The sequence below is a fragment of the Egretta garzetta genome, unplaced genomic scaffold (assembly GCF_000687185.1).
Source record: "Egretta garzetta isolate BGI_Z169 unplaced genomic scaffold, ASM68718v1 scaffold9, whole genome shotgun sequence".
Classification (NCBI taxonomy): Eukaryota; Metazoa; Chordata; class Aves; order Pelecaniformes; family Ardeidae; genus Egretta; species Egretta garzetta.
Genome location: NW_009260763.1, coordinates 1920826 through 1942068, shown reverse-complemented (window position 1 = coordinate 1942068; position 21243 = coordinate 1920826). Strand labels below are relative to the sequence as shown.

Genomic DNA, 21243 nt, shown 5'->3' with positions numbered 1-21243 from the left:
GGTCTCTGGCTCACATTAGAGATATCTGCAGTCATCCTTCTGCACAATGAGGGTCTGTCCAGCAAGGCTTCCGCTATAACTGTATTTCACTACGTTTACATACTTTTTCCTTTAAGGAACAGGCACATCACCTCATGTAATGGGCTGAATTATGTTTTATTGGCTTCTGGTGAAAAAACAGCTGTGACTTGACAGCATCAGTGGGGTGTTGGGTGGTTGGAAAGCAATCTGAATCCACAGACTTTTTTTGTGAATGATACGTACAGTGGTGAAGAGGTGCTGAACTAGGTTTTTTCTCTCTCAGCATCAAGTCTTTATCTGTTCTTGGCAATGGTGTGATTTCAAGTTCAGTCTGCTAAAGTCAACCTTTTTATTGTCCTGGTACTAAATAGGTACCTTTTCAAAAATTAGAAAACATTTTCTTAGTTTTTTTTTTTTTTTCCCCAGCATGGGAACAAAACATACCCTGTACTGTCATAAAGATCAGGTGCTGTTCTGCAGGGCTCTTGTACATAGAAAGTAGAAAGACTGAGGAAAACAAAATGGGAATAATTTACTATAATAGAAGTAAATCAAGTAAAAAAACCCACCAAATCAAAACCACCAAACCCAAATCTGTGACTCAGTGACAGCAATTCCAGCCTTACCATTTTAGAGGCACCAGAAGCCAAGCCAGTGTTGCATTTACCAACCCTCCAGTCTTGCTCCTCTGCTGACCGCAGTTCACAGTTGTAACAGCTGGCCAACATTTTACAGATTTAAACATGATACCGATGGAGCAGCAAATGAATTTTCTTTAATACAGAACTAAAGCTTTTTTGGTGGGAAGATCAAGTTCCAAAAGCAGGAAGAGATATTTAAAGTGCCTATTCCACACAGGCTTAGCCCCAGTAGAACAGCTGTCTGAAAACACTTCAGCTGCAGCTCATAGAGAAGCTAAGTTGGAGCGGGTGGACAGAGCTGTGGTTGCAGTAGAATCATAGAATCATCCAGGTTGGAAAAGACCTCCAAGGTCATCAAGTCCAACCGTTACCCTAACCCTGCCATCCCACCACTAAACCATGTCCTTAAGCACTTCCTCTACCCATCTGTTAAATACCTCCAGGGATGGGGACTCAACCACTTCCCTGGGCAGCCTGGTCCAATGCCTGATAACCCTTTTGGTGAAAAGTTTTTTCCCAATATTCAGTCTAAACCTGCCCTGGCACAACTTGAGACCATTTCCTCTTGTCTTATCACCCATTACCTGGGAGAAGAGACCAACACCCACCTGGCTACAGCCTCCTTTCAGGTAGCTGTAGAGGGCGATAAGGTCTCCCCTCCACCTCCTTTTCTCCAGGCTAAACAACCCCAGTTCCCTCAGTAGGAGATGAGCCATTAGGCTTGGCTGCCGTCTCACATCCAAGTGCCTCCTTTCGGTATTAGTTCGTATAATTTGCACCCATACAAGATATAAGCCAGGTGATAAAGGAGCAGAAGCCAAGACTTTGGCAGTTTACTAGATTGTCACTACAGTAACACGAGGTGCCAGCCTGACATGTGCTTGCTCTGCACCTTTTCTTCAGCCCATCCCTACATCTCTCACTTTCCCTTACGTGTCCTGGTAGTAGACAGGGGCTGTCAGTAGCGCTTGTCTACTGAAGGGACTTGCAATCCTTCTGAGATACAGTCAGTGCTGTAATTTGGTCACCACATGGTCAGCTATCAACCTTAAGATACAAATACTCCTGCATCCTGTGTCTTCCTCACTTCTACGGTCTGCATCTCAAAAATTGTTAGCTCAGATTTAAAACATGGATAGAATTTTGAGCCACAATGAGACACCTGGATTTCCATGGCACCTGAGTGGATATGAGGAATTGTGATCATTTAGAAAAATGAGCCTCAGCACCAGAGAGCTTTCAGACTGGAGCTGGATCTCTGTTAGCCTAGGCTATGCAAAGTAAGGACCCTGTCTGGATGCCTTGTGGTCCACAGCAATTTCCTATTTGCCCCTCACAGCCCACCCCAAGGAGAACAGATTCTTTGGGGCTGTTGTGGCTGCATTTGCATCTCGCCAGCCCAGACTGCAGTAAACAGAGGTACCTAACCGCTCCCGTGGGCAAAACCTCAGGAGCCACATAAATACCTGATCCCACCTCAGGGAGGCTGAAGGTCTCAAGGCCTGACTCCAGCAACTTAACTCCCAAACATTAAGACACCTTCCAGAAATACGAAGTAAATCAAATTGCAGGATGCTTCTGTTATGAAGCAGGTTGCTCCCCACATGCTCAAGCAGAGGTTTGTGGTACAAGAGCCAGACAGAAACCCGCCCTGTGTGCTCTTTTGTGACTTGGAGGTGGGCAGAGAGGAGACCAAGCTCCTCCTCATTCACCAGAGAAGCGTGAGGCCTTGGTACTGGTCTGGCCGAAAGGATCTTTGTGGTCTGATTTGCGCTGGGACTCTGCACAGGATCACAGTGCTTTCCCTTCTTACCAGGCAGCGGTTACCACAGCAGGAGTGCTCCTCAACTTCTGTACTGCAGCTGGGCGCCCGTGGTTAAATGTCTCTCATTTACCCTGGGAATGTTCTTTCTTACAAATTCAAGGTGGAAAAGCCTGCACAGTAGACTCTGCATTAGATCTTCCTGAAGATAAAAGCTGGATGTTTTTGCAAGCCCAAGGTTTTCACTATCACTATGTCCGTGAAGAACTTTAAAGTTCTGTGCAGCTGAATTTCACCCAAGTTTAACCAGATACATTTGCATACAACAGCACATGCCAGCACCAGACATTTTGTAGTTACTTCTAAACAGTTCTAAACAGACTCTTATCTCCCCCAGAATGGAGGCACACGTAACACACACACCCCTGCAAGGAGAGGAAGGCATCAGTGGCCAGCTGCTTCTGGCTTGAGCAGACTCAAACTGAGCTCTCCGTCTTCCACAGAAGACCACAAAAGAAGGACTGTAAGGGCCCTAAAAGCGAGGGCAGCTTCAGTCTCTGCCAGAGCAGGGTGTGTCAGGGGCATAAGAAATGATCATAAAAATGATTGTACCCCATCACCTACTGACATTTTGGCTCCCAAACAGAGTCTTGGACTTGGATGGGACCAGATGCAACACCGGTGTACCATGATCTCTTTAATGAAGTAAAATTCCTTAGAGGACTTTTAGCTCCTAAAGGTTTTGATTTCTGAGAATACCAGAATTAAAAAAACAGAAATATATCAGAAAAGTTTTCCTGATGTGTAAAAGGAATCTCATACCAAATGCTCAGAAAACAGATGGGGTTTGGGTGTTTTGAACAGCTGAGGGGAGAATGACACATGCCAAGAGCTACCATCCATTTGGGGTGCTCGGAGTTGGGGAAAGATCCCAAGCTTAGGAAGCTATTCCTCAAATAGTTCCATAAATGTTCTTGCACGCGTAAAATGCTCATGGTTTCCACCATTCTTTGTCTCCATGCAGAAGCAAGAACTTCCAGATGTACGAAAGAACCAAATTTCTCTTACTTGGTGAGACACATCTATTTTCACAGAGTTGTGAAACAACGGTGATTACCAAGCTGTAGAAAACTAGGAAAATTGTTTTCTGTCCTGTAAAAATTCCAAACAGCCTCTCTGTGAAGACAGAGTTCTCCATAAACCAGACAGAACCAAACCACATGCACAGAGGGAAAGTGGAATTCTCGACAGGTCTGTAAAACCTGGATAAGGGAACTGTTTCTCAGCGAACTACACTGCTGCCATGAATCTTTCCTGACACAACAGTCCCCTAAGGAGGAGAGAGGAGACTTAACAGGGAGTCAAGGGCACTGAGACAGGTGCAAAAATAAGGTCCAAAGCTCACAAGAAGTTTTGTAAGAATGTAAGTTTTGTAAGGTGGCTAAAGACAGTGCTGCACAGACCGAAGCGTGTTCTTGGAACATTTCTGGAGCCAGAGGAAAATCGCAATTTGATCAATTAGCATGTAAGAAAAAACCCTGTCCATAAGACAATTTCAGATGTTCTCCTTTTAAGACAAAGCTTATACGAATTTTCTAATAATTTTCCTAAATAATTTAACTTCCCATTTCCCTTATAACTTAATCCATCAGAAGACTTTAGTATTAACACACATTTTACAACCTCAAATCCTTTACGACTTATGGTTGGAAGACAGCAGTAGTACAGAGCGCACATACACCCAGCTCTTCACGTTGAGATTCTAGGTGGGTAAAGACATGCAGTGTATTGAAAGATGCCGGCACAATTACTAATTAAAGAGTTTGACTGCTTAAAGTAATTTTGTTGTTCTCAGCATAAAACCTTGGTGAATGGGAATGGGAAGTTTTTGACAGCTGTATTCCCCTTCTTAGCAGCTCATGGAAGCTTACACTACCCTCCTTACTAATAAAGGTGATTCAAATTTTGAATTATCATGCTCGAATACGAGAAAAATAACCCCGCTAGATTTCTCTCCTGTAGAATGTAAAAGAAGTAATTCTTTCTAGTGTCTTAGTCATATTCTAACCAGCTTTACGTTTTAAGTCAGTCTTTATTATTTTGAGTATCCTTGTTCAAAGTCAAGTTCAGAGACTCGAGACAAAGCACAAATTAACAGATAAGGCCGCCTGGCCGCTGAATACTAACATTTAGTTTGAACTTGGTGTCGTCAGGAATACGCGTCTGCAGAAATTTGATGCTGAATGAATTGATTACCCGCCTAAGGAGGAGAGAGGAGACTTAGCAGGGAGTCAAGGGCACCGAGACAGGTGCAAAAATAAGGTCCAAAGCTCACAAGAAGTTTTGTAAGAATGTAAGTTTTGTAAGGTGGCTAAAGACAGTGCTGCACAGACCGAAGCGTGTTCTTGGAACATTTCTGGAGCCAGAGGAAAATCGCAATTTGATCAATTAGCATGTAAGAAAAAACCCTGTCCATAAGACAATTTCAGATGTTCTCCTTTTAAGACAAAGCTTATACGAATTTTCTAATAATTTTCCTAAATAATTTAACTTCCCATTTCCCTTATAACTTAATCCATCAGAAGACTTTAGTATTAACACACATTTTACAACCTCAAATCCTTTACGACTTATGGTTGGAAGACAGCAGTAGTACAGAGCGCACATACACCCAGCTCTTCACGTTGAGATTCTAGGTGGGTAAAGACATGCAGTGTATTGAAAGATGCCGGCACAATTACTAATTAAAGAGTTTGACTGCTTAAAGTAATTTTGTTGTTCTCAGCATAAAACCTTGGTGAATGGGAATGGGAAGTTTTTGACAGCTGTATTCCCCTTCTTAGCAGCTCATGGAAGCTTACACTACCCTCCTTACTAATAAAGGTGATTCAAATTTTGAATTAGCATGCTCAAATACAAGAAAAATAACCCCGCTAGATTTCTCTACTGTAGAATGTAAAAGAAGTAATTCTTTCTAGTGTCTTAGTCATATTCTAACCAGCTTTACATTTTAAGTCCGTCTTTATTATTTTGAGTATCCTTGTTCAAAGTCAAGTTCAGAGACTCGAGACAAAGCACAAATTAACAGATAAGGCCGCCTGGCCGCTGAATACTAACATTTAGTTTGAACTTGGTGTCGTCAGGAATACACAAAGCACAAATTAACAGATAAGGCCGCCTGGCTGCTGAATACTAACATTTAGTTTGGTGTCATCAGGAATATGCGTCTGCAGAAATTTGATGCTGAATGAATTGATTACCCGCCTCTGCTCTTGTTCCCTCTTTCTCTTGGTTTTTCGCTGATGTGCCTACAAGCTAAAGTAAAATGAGGGGCAGATAGGGCTGAGTTTAGGTAAAACCTCCCCATTTCCGAGACAAGGAAGCACGAAGGAAATTGGAATGGCTGTTACCAGATGAGAAGCAGCATTCCAGAAATCTCTACCCTGTCCTCCCTTCAGCGCATGCACAGATTTCAAAGCATGAGAGAGGATCCTCACTTGCAAAAGAGTCAGTTAAAGCCTGTTGTGCAGGTATCTAACACACATCATTTCTCTGAGCTAGAAACACAGCCTGAGAGGTTGGGGCTTCGGGTTTCCTGTCCACATTAGTAAAACCCCACAAAAATTACATTTTGCATGCTGATTTTGTGTATGATAACTCAATTAGATGCTATTTAAATTCCAGTCACCTTCTACATTGCTTGCTGGTTTTAGTTTTCTGGCACTTGCTTTATTTTCACATGTGCTTCAAATAGAAACATTGATTAATTTTTAAAGCCATTACACTTCACTCGTTTGTCTTTGGGAAAAATGACAAACATGCTCTTTTGTGAAGTTCCTGTTGATTGCCAGAGCAGGGAAGGACACGGGTTTTGGTACAAGAACTTTTCAACCTGAAAACAAAATGGTCAGCTTCAACAGTCATACATCATTTCCTTCATTTAACGATCGTTAGGATCTAACAGGAGTAAATGGTATTAACGAGGTGACAAAGTGTTAGTACTGGCACAGATGGCACCTGGCTGTCAGGTACCAACACTTCACAGTACCTGTTAACCCTAAGCAAAGTCTTGATTCCTGCTCAAAGTAAAATAACCACAGTAGGTTTTAAAAAGACACCTGTGACAGGGGTGAGGAGAGAACTGGGATACGATTCCGTACAAAATTACACAGAAAAAGGTCTTTTAAAAAGAAAAGACTGTAGACTTAGTATAAAATCTCCCTTAGAAAAAAGAAACAAACAAACAAACAAAAAAATCATGAGCTGCTTAAGACTATTCACAGCAACAAAATTAAAACCAGGCCTAGAACTAAAATCCCGGGCCTGGGGTGGCACGTTTTGGGAAGAGCGCGTTACTGTTATAATACTGTAATGCTGGAGATGTGTATACAATAGAACTACCACCCCCGTACTGTAACAAACGCACAGGAGGAAGTGTATTGCATTTGCAGTATTCTAAAATTCTTTCTCTCCAAGCAGAAAGCACCAGTTACTGAAACTCATGCAGACACTTCAGAGGTTTTTCCTTGTCTGCTAAAACAAGTCTTGCTTTTGCCACAGACTCCACAGTGGACGCGTCTGGAAAGCTCTGGGGAACTCACTTTGTCCTGCTCTGACCATTGCCTGATGCCATGCTCAGCAGCACGCATACCTGCACCTGAGAGGCCAGCAAGGGTTTCTCCGATTGCTCACTCCCTTGTGACTTCAGGTAAGGTACACATCGAGGAGATCCCCTGATCATGTAACACATGAAACTAAACGGAATCCATGCGGTGCGCTATGTGAAATACCAAACACTTATTTTGCCTTACCACCTATTGAGCAGAAACACCTAGATATGAACAAACCAAGCCCACGGCGTTGTGAACGCACATCCCGTACTGACTTTTTGGTGCATTGCCCATCACCCACCTAGACTGGAGAGCAGCATTCTACATGCAGGGAGGCGGGGGACTCCTCTCTGCCGAGTTGGTTTTACCTTCTCCTGGGGTTGTTGGGAAGGATTCCACATAGATTGGCCGTAGCTCTGCTACACACGGCTGTCACCCCAACAGGGATGGCTTCTGTGGGTGCCCTGCTGCACATGTGAGCCAAGATGGCATCTAGTGGCTGCTAGTGCCTTTGTAGTGCCTCCAGAATGGTGGGTTTCAGTGAAAAACCCTACAAAGGAGCAAGTTTTGATCTCTGTCAGAGGGCTCTGGTTGTAATTTTGCCTGTTCCCACGTGATACGCTATGCCACGCTATTCCATGGGGAATCCAAACAAATTGTTTTTAGGCTGTTTTGAGGAACGCGTAAGCAATTGTCCCGTAACGCAGTACATGGCCTGATAGAAACAAACACTGTTGGACAGCTTAGAAAAACATGTTTTCTATTTATTTAAAAATAAGTTTGTAGTTACTACATTGCAGTGACAGTAATTCTTACACATACATTCTAGTTTGTATAAAAGGATTCAAAGTATTATGCATCAAAACTAACATAGAAAGTGTCCACGTAACAGTAAAGAAATTTCCAATCCGTATGTACAAAAAGAAAGGGCACTGTTATCCTGGTGAGATACTTCAGGTTATAACATGATAATCCAGATTTCTGGAAGGAAAAAAAAACCTTGATAAAGCTAAAGAATTATAGTTTTCAAAACTGTTACTCATTACATACAACAGATTTGTGTTTTACATAATTCTGTACAAAATAAGCGTAATTTTTAATCTGAAAATGTGTCAGTTTCAAAATTAACCTTTCTAGGTCATTTCCTCGAAGTTGAGCTCCATTCTATACATATTTAAACATTATGACAATTTAATTCACGCAAGATCATTATCCAGTTGTCCGCCACACTTCTGAAGTTTTAGTATGGTCCAAAAATGTAACTTCTCTATGGTCTCAAAGTATTTGCAAACCAACACACACGGCTGTAAGCACAAAATAGTACATGTACATCATACAGGCATGTGTACACCATAGGTACTTAGGTTTCTTTCTACTCCTAGTTTGTCTGACCTCGTTCTTCGTTCTTTCAGGGTAGAAATTCATACTATAGTACTACCTCCCCTCCCTAAAATGTATTGTTTGCATTATTTGAAGTGAATTTCCTGATGTATTTATCTGCATTAAAAAGGATCCAAATGACTACTTGTCTCACTACCTACCCCCAAAAAGCTAAATTTATTCACCTTTATTTTATTGCAGCATATACGGTTTCTCTCTAGAGTGCCTTGAGGCTGTTATACCCTCGGGGGAAGAAAAAAAAAAAAACCCCAAACAAACCACAAAAAAAAGCTAATTGCCTTTTTCTGCATTTAAGATGCCTTCTAATCTAGCTTTCTCGGCATGTTTCCTCCTCTAACACACAGTGAAACGACACGGCGAATTCCCATGTTAAAATTAGCTCAAATGCAAGAGCACCTCAAGGTTAGCTCTAGTTTAAAAGCTACCTGACGTTTCCCCCAGACACAGAAGGTGGTGTACAAGCTGTATTCCCGGTTCAAAAACGGGAGCTACGGAAGCTGTCAGTGTCAGAGTTGCTCTTGGAAACACACTGCCAAGCCTTGGCCAATTTTATGAGGTTTAATACGCTTTCCTCTGCATATGAACAAGCACGTATATACAATAATTTACAGCAGAAAGCTAACAGCCCTTTTATCAGTTGAATATCTAGGTCCCCCTGGAAACCAATCTGTTAGAAGAACTTCAGGGATGAAAGAAAATATATTCTATAACAATTTTACACAGCTAATTTGTCTTCATTAGGTAGTAAACAGAAAATGAGCTTTTGCTGTTTCTAGGTGAGGTTTTAAAACCCTCTTCCTTCTGTATCACAGCGCTCTTGCAGAGTTGTACGTAAATTCTTGTTACACACTCAACTGTGTTAAAAAAAAAAGGCAAAAAGAAAAACCTTTGGAAAAAAACAAACCTACTGTGGACAAAATACACTACCTTCAGAGTAAGCTAAGGACTCAGGACACAACGTAACTATTGTGGTATGGCTGTACCTTGATTGACCAGCATTATGTTAAAATCATCTCAGCAAGATTTGCATGCTTCAAAATTAAGTACAAGAGTTGATGAAAACGAGGCTGGAAACCTCTAAACTCCAATCTACTGTGTAAGTATGGGGTGAAAGGGTCCCATCCAGTTAAGCTTTCATAGAACCAGTCAACCATTTAATATCTGCCTAAATTCAAATCACATGCTTTAGCATTTACTTGCAGTCCTTGATCCAACAAACGTGAGCAAAAGATTTAACAATGTGGTGTAAAAATTGTAACAAGCTTGAAGTTACCGAATGGACAGACTATTTTGTGTTGTATGTAGCCTTTTTTTGGTAAGACAAAAGCCTCTGGCACAGAATCAGAATTGGTACTTGAAAAATATTTGTACAGCAATACAGCGAATAAGTTGTCTCTACACTACAATTTATTTTTTTTATAGATATTAATATATCCTACGTGCTGCATCAGGGTCCTTTATCAATGAATAGTTTTACAAATATTAAGCCATAGTAATATTTAACTCAACCAACTCAATCTTACAAGTCTATCAACAAACTGATCACATGTACAAACCGGACACTGTACAAATAAACATATGCAAATATATATCACAGCAGTCTAATCACTGGAGGAAGACATTTTTCTGTAAAGTTGTATCACTGGTCATTGCCAAGTGACGAAGAGCTCTAGTTCAATATTGACAATAATGAACACTATCGCGGTAAAATTTTAAGTTCAGTTCCCAGAGAACACACTAACAAACAGAAACAAAACGGCTGAAGGGTTGGTAAGTATGTAGGCACAGGCACAGTGATTTCTGTTAAACATTTAGAGCACACCGGTATCACAGAAACAGAACTCATTTCCTCATCGGTAGTTAGAAAACACACTGTTATTAAGATACCGCTCAGCGGTAAATACCAATTTTAACATTTCCCAGTATAGAGTAGAAATACCAGAACAGTATCCTCATATCCATGTCAAATATAAATGAATTCAATGAATAAAACTGCGTTAATTGCTGCCAGGTCTGTAAGATCGTTTGCGGGTGTATGCTACGAACCCATGTTATTTACAATGCAAACGTGAAACAAGCACATGAGATTTTGATAACTCTGTTTTCTGAACCAGCTGTTAGGTATATGTTGATGGCATTACAAAACATGCATGTAACTATAGTTCTTAAATTATTCCAGTACACTGACCCATAGTTTTATTGCTCACATTTAAAAACTTAAGACTTCATAATCAAAAGCTCTTTTTCCGTGTTGACACAGTCACAACCACCTCAAATAACACATTTTTTCCCCGACTAAAATGCACAGTCTGATGGTGACTAAAGTCTCATAAATAAAATTTGCAACCTAGTGAAATTAAATTATAAAAATATAACTTTTAAATAAATCTGGAATTAATTTCTATTAATTTTTAGTGTTGCTTCTATAAGAAAGAATTCCCAAATTATCCATAATTTACTTTGAAAGGAAAAGCACGAATGTGTGTAATATGAATTTAAAAAATCACTGGCTAAAGTCACCGACATTACTGGGTGGGAAGCAGTACCCATGTTCTGCAGGTAAGGCCTTCTATCCTCGTAAAATTAAGATGTACAATTTTCTACCTACTGTTAAGGGAACGCATATTATTTCAGTCTCCAAAACTCACATACAAGGTATTTTCGATATATAAATATATACATAAACATGCCATATAAAACATTCTTACAAATGGAGTAAATACAGAAGTTGAATTTTAGATATAATCTATTCCGTATATTACAATGCAGATAACATCAGGAAATTACACATTTTCAAATGATTGCCTTCATCAGTGAGATCTGACAAAATTAACAAGTAGAATCAATTAACTTTGAATTGTGAAGCTGTATTGCAACCGTACGACCATAGCTTGTTATCTTACCATGTGTTTAGTGACTCCATTTTAATTGAATGATAAATACTTGTTAGAAAAAAATAAATATACCGGCAAATGAAATGCAAACTAATCCCTGCTCCCTAAATTAGTATCTGTAACAATTCAAAGAGGATCTGGAACATCTTTTAGGCATTTTTTGTAGCAAAATGCATAATGAACTACACAGAAAGCTAGGTATGGTGGACACCAACTTGCTATCCACAGTAGCGTATTGCTATTCCTCTTGGTGCCATACACCAATGTTCTTTGTTCAACCATTTAAGGGTCTTTTGTAACAGAAAATAGAGAGTGAAGAATTAGGCCTCAAATAAGTATACAGAATCTGTGCAAATTTAAGGTCTTAATTCTGTATGCCCTCTCTTCCAGATACTGCAGTTGAGGTTTGTTAAAAAAAACCAAACAAACCAAAAAAAAACCAAAAAAAAAAAACCAGAACAAAACAAAACCAACCAAACAAAAGGATTATTATAAAGTAAGGGTGTGCAGAATTGAGGTTTCATTTCAGGTTTATTTTTTCAACTACGTTAGGGTCACACACACAAAAAAAAAATCTTTCATACTACCCAAACTTCCAAAATAACGTATAACCAGAAAATTTTGGTTACATTTTTGTACCATACCAGATCTCAGAATATACGACTACTTCTGTATTTTTTTTTTTCCTTAAAACTGGACAATACTTTTTTAAGTGATAGAAAATGGTATTAAAGTTTGTTTGTAAAGGTATAAAATAACTAAATGTACCATAAACAAATAAATAACTGCTTTTCTTTTCCAGAGCAGTACATATAACAATACATTCCCCTAAGTCATATAGTTATCATTTACAATAGACAACTTAATTTTACTAAGGATGCAAGAAATAATAGAATACAAGGCACAATCATTAAATGGAATTTTTCTTTAGGGTGTATATTGACTTATGTCAGCGTGATATACCATAAAAAGTGCAGAAAAACACAATGTGCAATGAGACCACTGTATAAAACATGATTGCATAAAAAGTGATTTGGCCTTTTAACCTTAATAATTGAAAATAACCAATCTTCCCCTTAAAATTAAACTATAAAGTATGACATTTTAAAATTTATTTTCAGTTCTAGTGCTATCTAAAAAATCCTGAAAAAAATTTATACCTGGGTAATATTTTATATGTATGTGTTTATGTATATATTAATATATACACATACACTCTTCTTTGTAGGTCATTTTAGCCTCTTAAGCATGTCTAAAGTTGTAGAAACAACAATCAATCTGGATCAGAAAGTAAACATCATCATTCCATACCTGTCCTGTAATTTCCTTGAATCCTTTAACCAATTTTACATTTTGTCTAACACATCTCTGTCAAAGGACCCCACCAGTGCATTATTTTCTACCAAAAGTACCAAAAAGGATACATTTCAGAACAATGTTAACAACTTACTATTTAAAACAATACACAGCTTTTATCACTGCAAATGGTATGCTGTACTGACACTCAAAAAGAAAAAAAGGCTTTCCACTGCACTGATTCTCAGTCTTTGGCACAATAAACAGAGATTTAGTGATTGATACAAGAATCAAGGTCTGAAAAATTAGACATTAGTCAAACTTTTTCCAATGTGGATATATATATATCTTTGTGATTACATTTTTGCTATGTTTGGCAGAACTTGGATAAACCGACAGCCTGTGCTAGGCTTCTTTTGCAGTTGAACGTTCCATCGCTACTGAAATTAAGCATTTTCAGATTAGCAAAGTTTGGTATTTTTGTGTTTAATAGAAACGTAAGTGAATTTACTGCCACTTTTTGCCAAAATCTGCCTTCCTAGGCAACTTGACTTTACAATCAATGTGTACCTTGCTTGGTCAAAAATAGACTTCTGTTTTCAGTTTGTGGCGTTAAAAGTTCTATCAACCTTTTTTTAATTGTGTAGAGATACTACGCACTACGCGAGCAGAGTAGTTCTCAACTCCGTACATCAGTCAGAAATTGCTTCGATTATTCTCAACTGTGAACAAAATGACTGTTGAAATGCAGAACCTATTTGGAGGGCAATAAATAGCAAAAGTTTAAAATATATATTTCTTTCAAAGAATGTTCTTTCAGTTTATTTTTTGCTAAATTTTTCTCCCCAAATCAGAACATACTCTTCTAACCCATAATAGCAGCAGGGAAGCAGAAGTCTGTTCTGCTGTTCCTTAATGGTACCTGCTCCATAGCATTCTGAATAAAACCCTTGGTAAAAATTACCAACCAATTAAATTAGCTTTTGCTTTTTCAGTCAACTTTCGGACTCGGCCTCTGCTAGACGTTCCAAAAGTTAAGGAGGTGTCTTCAAACAATAGCTGCCTTTGCTCTTCCTCAGAGTCATCTTCATTGTAAAAGGCTGTCCTCCTACCCTGGTTTCTAGTTCTCATGTGAGGTTCAGACTCTTTAAGCTCTTCAGACCCCTCCTCCATAGGCTCATCTATCTTTTTCCTCCTGCTTCTTGTCTGCATTTTAACATTCGCAGGAACTAAGAGGTCCGAGCCTGGCTGATGGGTCTTTATCTTCCTTTTTGGCTTTCTACCCCCACGGCCTTTTTTTTGTAACAAGTCTTCCTTCATATTGTTTTCAGAAAGAGAATTGCATGCAGTAGAAGCAGAGGCTTCTTCTGGTGTATCCCTTGCGGTCGGGACTGTATTCTGCTCTGAGACCTTTTGCTGTTCAACAATTTGTAGCTTTTTTGGTTTTCTGCCTCTCTTCTTGTGCACCACTTCACAGCTACTGTTATTAGTCTCCACCTTCGGTTTCCGTCCGGGACCTCTTTTAACAGGAGGTTTCGAAGGCTGTCCTCCATGTCCGTTCACCTGAATGCTTCCTGATGCCAAAGCATTATTCTTGCAATCTGCTGTAAAGAAATGAGAATACTTAACATGTAACAGATTTGCATTTACATTCATTTTCACACTGCCTTAATAAAACTCTTACTAAAATATCTGAATGGATTCACAGCGATTGCCAATCTGTCAAAATCTAAAAAACCCAAAGTAGAGCTCAAAGAGCTTCATGCCAGTATGCAACAAGGACTAACTTCCAGTTGGGTTTAGCTCAAGGTAGCCTGAAGAAAAAAAAAAAAACCAAAACCACAAAACAAAACCAGAAAAAAAATAGAAAAGGGAACAGGCTCAGGTGTTCTTCTTGGCCAATAACACCACCAGTGGACAAAACCTCCTGTCTGGTATCTGCTGCAGCAAAAAGTTGCTCAAGCAGCACTGCTGCAAGGATTGGGAATGCTTCACAAGCGGGTCACCTCTGGAGAAATGGAAGTTTCTTTCAACCGGAGGCAGCACCGTTTATAGCCAGTTCATTAGGCTGGGATTACTTCAACAATAAGCAAGGGAAAGGGTAGAAACGCGGGAGAGTAATGCAATTTGCACAGATTTCTCATGTTAACAGACAAATGGCAGAAGATACTTGTTTGGAGACTTCTATAGGCTGTGAGTTTTCCTTAGGTGAGTGGTACTCAACTTCCTCTGGACCTCTTGTGGAGACGTTCTGATACCACAGCCCTTGCCTAAAACGTGACCAGGAACAGGCTCATAGCCAGCATGATGGATCTTCCAGTCCTTTGATGGAACATCCATGCACAGCTCCTGCTGTGTTCAAATGTGCCCCATCATGCACTAAAAGCAAAGGCCTCCTCTGTCACGTGAGTGGAATGTGCAGGAGAGAAGCTCTGACTCTTAAGGTATCCAGACATCAAAAGACCAAACAAGTTCAGTCAGAAGATTACATGGAACCAGGTCCGATCAATCCACACAAATATATTAAGCAGAAGCAGTAAACGCTGTGTAGGTTCTATCTTGCTGTGGCAAAACCCGAAAGAATAAAGTTGCAGTTGGGAGGCTCTGACCTTTATGCTCATGGTTGTGGAGAATGTCATCACGCTCAGCGCTACTGACCCAAATATATCCCACACAAGTTTTATTAGGGAGAACCCACAGGGTTTAAAGTGTGAGCCTGCAGAAGTCTGCTTTGGAATCTGAGAACTCGCAACAGGACCCTTGTAATAATTTAAATGAAGGTACAGATACGTTAACATATCAAAATGGGCTAGACGACACAGTTATCACATCATGAAAATGGTGTTGAGAGTAGTCAAAACCGTGCTAATTTATCAAGGAAATGAACTGTGACTGAGTTGTTCCATTAGGCTTCCCTATTCTGCTAAATCACAATGCATACTAATTTCCCCACCCGCAAATGATCACAACTAATAACTGGGGGAGGGGAAGAGTTCCAAAGAAACTCCATACCTTGTTGATTAACAGTGGACGATTTTACTTTGCGCTTGATTTGCTTCTCTTTCTCGGCATTTTCTCTTGTGGAGTTATTCCTAGTGTTGTGACTGTAATCAGACTGACTAGGGACTGATACAATATTCTGGTTCTTGGAATGTTTGGTTGAATTCTCCAGTACTAGAAGGACACAAAGGAAAAAAAAAAAAAAGTTATTCATGTTAGGACTGTATGTGGTATAAACTACTTATCTGGCTAAAAAGGAAGTCATGTCCTACTACAAGCAAACGATTTGAATCAGTGATCTAGAAGTGAGAAAGCTTCCTGGATAAAACAACATAGCCTAACTTGTTCAGGTCTCCTCTGAAGAACCTCAGAGGACCAGCAACTTGAAAACAGAACCAGTCTTAACTGAGACAAATACATTAGATTTCCAAAAAGCAAGTTTTATGTTAAAAACATTCGTAGCTTAAAAGAAAAACAACTTGCCTGACTTTCCTGACCCTGCAGTAGTATTAGGCTTTGTAATTAAAGGCTTTATTGTTAAAGGCTTTGCTCCTGAAGAAGTAGATGGTTGCTCTGTAACAGCTACATCTGTTATCCCCCTATTGCTTCTAGTCCGCACAAGGGAAGAGGTTTCAGCTGCTTTTCCATTCATCTGAGGTGGAGCATGTCTCAGTGCAGTTGACCGTGCAGGTGCAGATGATGACGAAGGGGCAGAAGTTTCTGCCTTTGGCTGAGGTTTTATTAATCTCCTCTTCCTCTCAGGGCTGCAAAAGTAAGAACAATCTGTATCCTGGATGACCACTTTTTTATTTCGCAGGAGTAAATAAAGTTAAATGCGATAGTGTCTGAGATCATGGGAGTAGAACAATCACCTTTGTATGAAGTATGTTAAAAATATGACATTTACTGTGGAAATTCATGTAGTTGTGAGCCTCTGAAAAGCGAATCTTTAAAATAAATGCTATAGTCATATAACAAAGCATGATGCCATCACTATCCTTAACGATGCTGCTTTACGCTACATGTTTAGGAGTTATTTGAATTTTAAGCACTTACACTAGGATAGCTCTAAGTAAAGTTTAAAACTCTTCCACACCATAGGGACTTGCATGTCCAAGCTATCATTCTGCAATATAGGGAATAGTAAAGGAAGTATGAAGAAAAAAAAACCACACTAAGTTCTACTGCTCAGGTATGTCAAACTTGCACAGCATTTTGTGAATACTGTAAAGGAATTAACGTACCTGGATGCAACGCTACTGGAAACCGAGCTGCTTCTACTTCTTTTTTTCCTTCGTTTCTTTATTGTGTTTCTTTTATGAAAGCGTAGGGCAGATTTATAATCTGATAAAATAGAACTTATGTGTTCTTCAAAGAAAGCAGAAAGGCGCAAGCTCATGCTGTAGATCTAAAAAAGAAAAGCCAGTAAACAAGAAAGTTTTACACTTTTCCAAAGCATTACTTTACTTAATCATTGAACAATATCTAGACGCAAACACTCATTAATATGGAAAAGTTTTAAAGGAAATTTACGGTCTGCATCAACAAATCCACATGTAGGTTTGCTTTCAGTATTTTCATGGTTTTGAAAGTGTACTACAACTGGAGATCACACACAAAAGGAAAAATTAGAAAAAGCCACCTCTTCCACTGCCTTTCCAGAACGCATCCCTTTCCTGCTTCAGCAGAAACCACAGAACGAGATCCTTAACAGAATTTTACCATCTCATACCTTGGGTCAAGAAATCTAATCTTCTTCTGTATTAAGTTGCATCCTTATGCCCTATATTTGAACATCAGTCTATTCCTCTTATGGATGAACTGATACTACCCATGACTCAGTTGCAACAGGTACAATCAATGTATTAGAATTATGTAGGTGCAAGTTTTTCTGCCCCACCCCGCCTTGGATGATTTACAGGAAGACATAACCAAACTCAGTTTAGATCACAAGTAATTATTTGAGCACAGCTGCTATTAATTCTAATTCTGGAAACAAAAAACACCGAAGCAAACTGTCTAGATACTTTAAGAGAGGACATGGCACCTTCTTTGAATATGGAATGCAAAGACAATATTAAACAGCTGCCTACCTAATGACACACCAGACAAACTGTCTGAGTGCCAGATTAAACAGTAAGTGTGACAGATTCTGCACGCATTACTGGAGAGAACATCCAAAGAAATTTCATTTAAAAAAAAAAAAGTAAAGAACTATATAAAAATGTATGTCTAACATGCCAAGAGGAAAAAAAAAAAAAAGCTAACAGGTTTAGGTTTACTTTTCAAGTAAGCATCAGTGATGTAAAGTAAGATGCTAAAAATATCACTGAATGACAAGCCAGAGTAACAACATCACCATTCAACAACCACATGTTGCATGCACTGAAAGTACATAGGTTCTGGAATATTAAAATTCTTGATATCAGAACCTTCCACTTCTAAGTAAAATGAAAAAGAGCTACAAGTTTACTACTGTTTGGAAGAAACATGAAAAAAAATATAAAAATGTCAGAAGAATCTGAAACCACATGGAGCTAAGATAATGACAAGCATTCTCCTATCTTAGTTTGAGGAGATCAAGAAGAGAATGAAAAAAACCACAAAAGAATCCAGACCTGCCCCGAAAGCCCTGCCCTCTGACACAACTGAAAGACAAGAGACTGATCCTTAGGCGGCCCAAACAGCGAGTAGGAGTTGCCCATGACTGACTGAAGAGATGTCAATCACTGATCAGTCCTTCTGGCTAGTCACCTACTGAGGAATTTGTCCCTGCGTTTTAAGACAATAAAGTCCTGATGATCCATTTGCTATTTAGAACAGCTGAAGCTATTAATAATTCTAGTCTAACACCTAATGCAGAGCAGTAGAAGAAAAGCAACACAGAAGCCTTGAATATGCGTAAGTATACATTTATAACTTTCACTGCTAAGAGATACTGCACCTACAAGTCAATTTGAGAGAAAATATTATTAACTCTACCACTGGCAGGGCATATCAGCTCAGCAAGAATGGCTTTTGTAGGCTCATGCTTTGTGTAAACAGTTCTGCTTCCCAAAAATCCCAAGTGCTTCATTACCATCTCACTGCATGCTGGTGAACAGCACAGAATTTCATTATCCTCTACTCTCTATACCTGGGTATTTCAGCTTGGGGCAACCTCCAAAGTGGAGGAGTTTAGGGCTCTGCATGTGTGTGTGTTTTGAAAATCTAGATTCTTCCTAAAAATATCAGTTAAATTCCACTACTGTACCCACAATCATGTTTCTACAGTTCTTTCCTTCAATGTGTCTCTCCCTTTAGATCCACTTTCAAGTATTTACTTTTGAAACACACTTGCAGAGCATCAGAACTTTACGCTTTTAAAGAGCATACATTCCTTTCCTTTAAAATACAAATCTGTACTACTTTCTCAGAAATATTCGTGTTTGAAAATAAGAAATAATTAAACTTATTTTTAACGTAATCAATTGCACTGTCTCTCTGTTTTTCTGTCCTGTATTTTTCAGATGTAAATATTCTTTCAAACAACAACAACAAAAAGAAAATAAAGTCTTACCCTCGATCTTTTACTTGGTGTATAGGCCTTGGAATTGCTGAAAATAAGTCTCACATCTTTACATAACTCCATCGGTGACTCATAGTTTCCGGCTTCCAGTGTTTCTCTAACAGTAGCAAAATCCATAGGAGTGTCAATAATATCTCTATAATCCTGTTGAGAAACAGCACAGCAGTGTATTACAATTTTTTTTTCCCCTCCAAGTCTTAATGTATCATTAGGATGCATTCGATAAAGCTGTTTAAACCAAGTGTCCTCTTTTAATAGGTATGGAAGACTGCTAAAGACATTTTGCTCCTTTCTACTCAAACACAACGTAACTCGTCACAGACATACCCAACAGGATCGAGGACAGAAGTTAACCGATACAAGACTTAATTCATTTTCTAAACAGATTTACTGAAATACAGAGCTCAAAATTTTGTGTCCTAAGGGTTATGTTACTGACACACTGTCATGAAGGTAACCGCGACACAGAAGTGTGACTACAAGTTTCAGGGTGGCCTGACAGCTCAAACTTGGTACTAAGACTAATACTGGTTTTACACATTAGCTTTGAAATACAAAGTCTGAATATTTGAACCTGATCAGAGGCTTAGCACATCTCTGCTGAAACCTGAGCAGTTTCCCAAATGGAAACCTCACAATTCAGGAAAGTAGTATTAAGATAATGAAAACTCCACAGGCTTAAATAGGACCCTGTTCAAGCCAGTGACAGAACTTTTTTTCCAGGCTATGGAAGAAATGGGAATATCCATACACGACACAAAGCTTTAATACCAAAATTAACCAAAAAGTTAACTTAATCCATCAGGGCAAATAGAACCTGTCTGAGTTCCTCTGAAGGTTAAAGAGGTTTGTGACCCCAGCATACCTAACATATGCATGGGAGCATACCCCAGCCCAGTAAGGTGGCTCTACATCAGCTCATCTGAGGATCTCAAGCACAAAGGGCCACTTGTAATTGGCCATGGCATAAAGTTTAGGTTACGTCAAAAATTATGGTGCCCAATGGCTGCAGAAGTGTCAAGACAGACCTACTAGTGACTTCCGAAAGCAAAGCCTTTCTTTTCTCTAATTGGGACGATTCATTTCCCCCAAGTTAGTCTCCTTAGAGGGATACTTTAAAAGAAAAACATAAGATACGCTAGATGGAAAAAGCATGCAAAACCTTTGCTTTGTTGCTCAAAGTAAAACTAGCCTAAAAGGCCAAAAGAGATCCAAGGCAACAAGACTTTTGCGTTAAAATATCCTGTAGTCACAAATGGCTGCTCACGGCTATCCGAACTCCAGTGCAACCACCCCGGCAGAAAGCGAAATTCGGGAAAGCCACTGTTACTACAGTTAATGGTTCACTACAGTTCTTCAGTGGGTATTTGTTCTGCATCCAGCCCACATGACTGTGATATGAAAATTATTTTTAGTTTTTGTGCTTCTGAAATGAAAACAAGAAGTGATCCATGACAACACTTGTCACATGCAACAACCAAACGTATGTGCTTCGTGTATGACCGTTTTTCACTCAGAAAAGGAAAGATGCATCTTAATTGCAAAAGCTGTAATTTACTTACCACCACAGGCATCCTTGAATATAAAACATTTTGCAACTGAAGTATTTAAGAAAGCAGAAGTACAATTTCTTTTGAAATTACTTTAAGGAGACCATAAACTTTATTATCATGTGACAACCAAGCACTGAAAAAGATTCTGTCAATAGAGCTGCCTGAGGATTCAAGTAAGAGAGTTGGAAAAATGGTCATAGTAAAAAAAAAAACCAAACACCCCCTCCCCCCACAAACACCCACACACCGAAAACCCCCAAAAACCTAACAACGGGATTATAGTCAGCCTTCCTGTTCTAAAATACTCACTGGATATTCAAGGAGATCCACTGGCTGTCGAAACGGTTCAGAGTCTTCACACTGAAAAATAAGATTCAGCAGCTCCTGGCACTGCTTCTTCCATGACTGAATGTCATATGACTGAGCTCTATTACGTAGCCGCCGCTTTGGCTGATGATCCTGAAATGACAATATTGTCTGGTACATATTAAACAAAC

The 21243-nt window shown here is 39.3% G+C and overlaps 1 protein-coding gene across 1 annotated transcript in view; it reads right to left on the bottom strand.

Annotated features, from left to right (window-relative positions):
• Positions 1–7483: 7483 nt before the first annotated feature.
• The window catches only part of LOC104132761 (pleckstrin homology domain interacting protein), a 116653-nt gene continuing 102893 nt past the window's right edge, over positions 7484–21243 (bottom strand). Inside the window, exons 33-38 of the mRNA XM_035901497.1 lie at positions 21056–21205; positions 19185–19337; positions 16870–17033; positions 16109–16389; positions 15638–15799; positions 7484–14229 (exon numbers count right to left, since the gene is read on the bottom strand). Of these exons, the coding sequence (XP_035757390.1) occupies positions 13586–14229; positions 15638–15799; positions 16109–16389; positions 16870–17033; positions 19185–19337; positions 21056–21205 (1554 nt within the window). The 3' untranslated portion in view covers positions 7484–13585. The remainder of the gene's footprint in view (positions 14230–15637; positions 15800–16108; positions 16390–16869; positions 17034–19184; positions 19338–21055; positions 21206–21243) is intronic.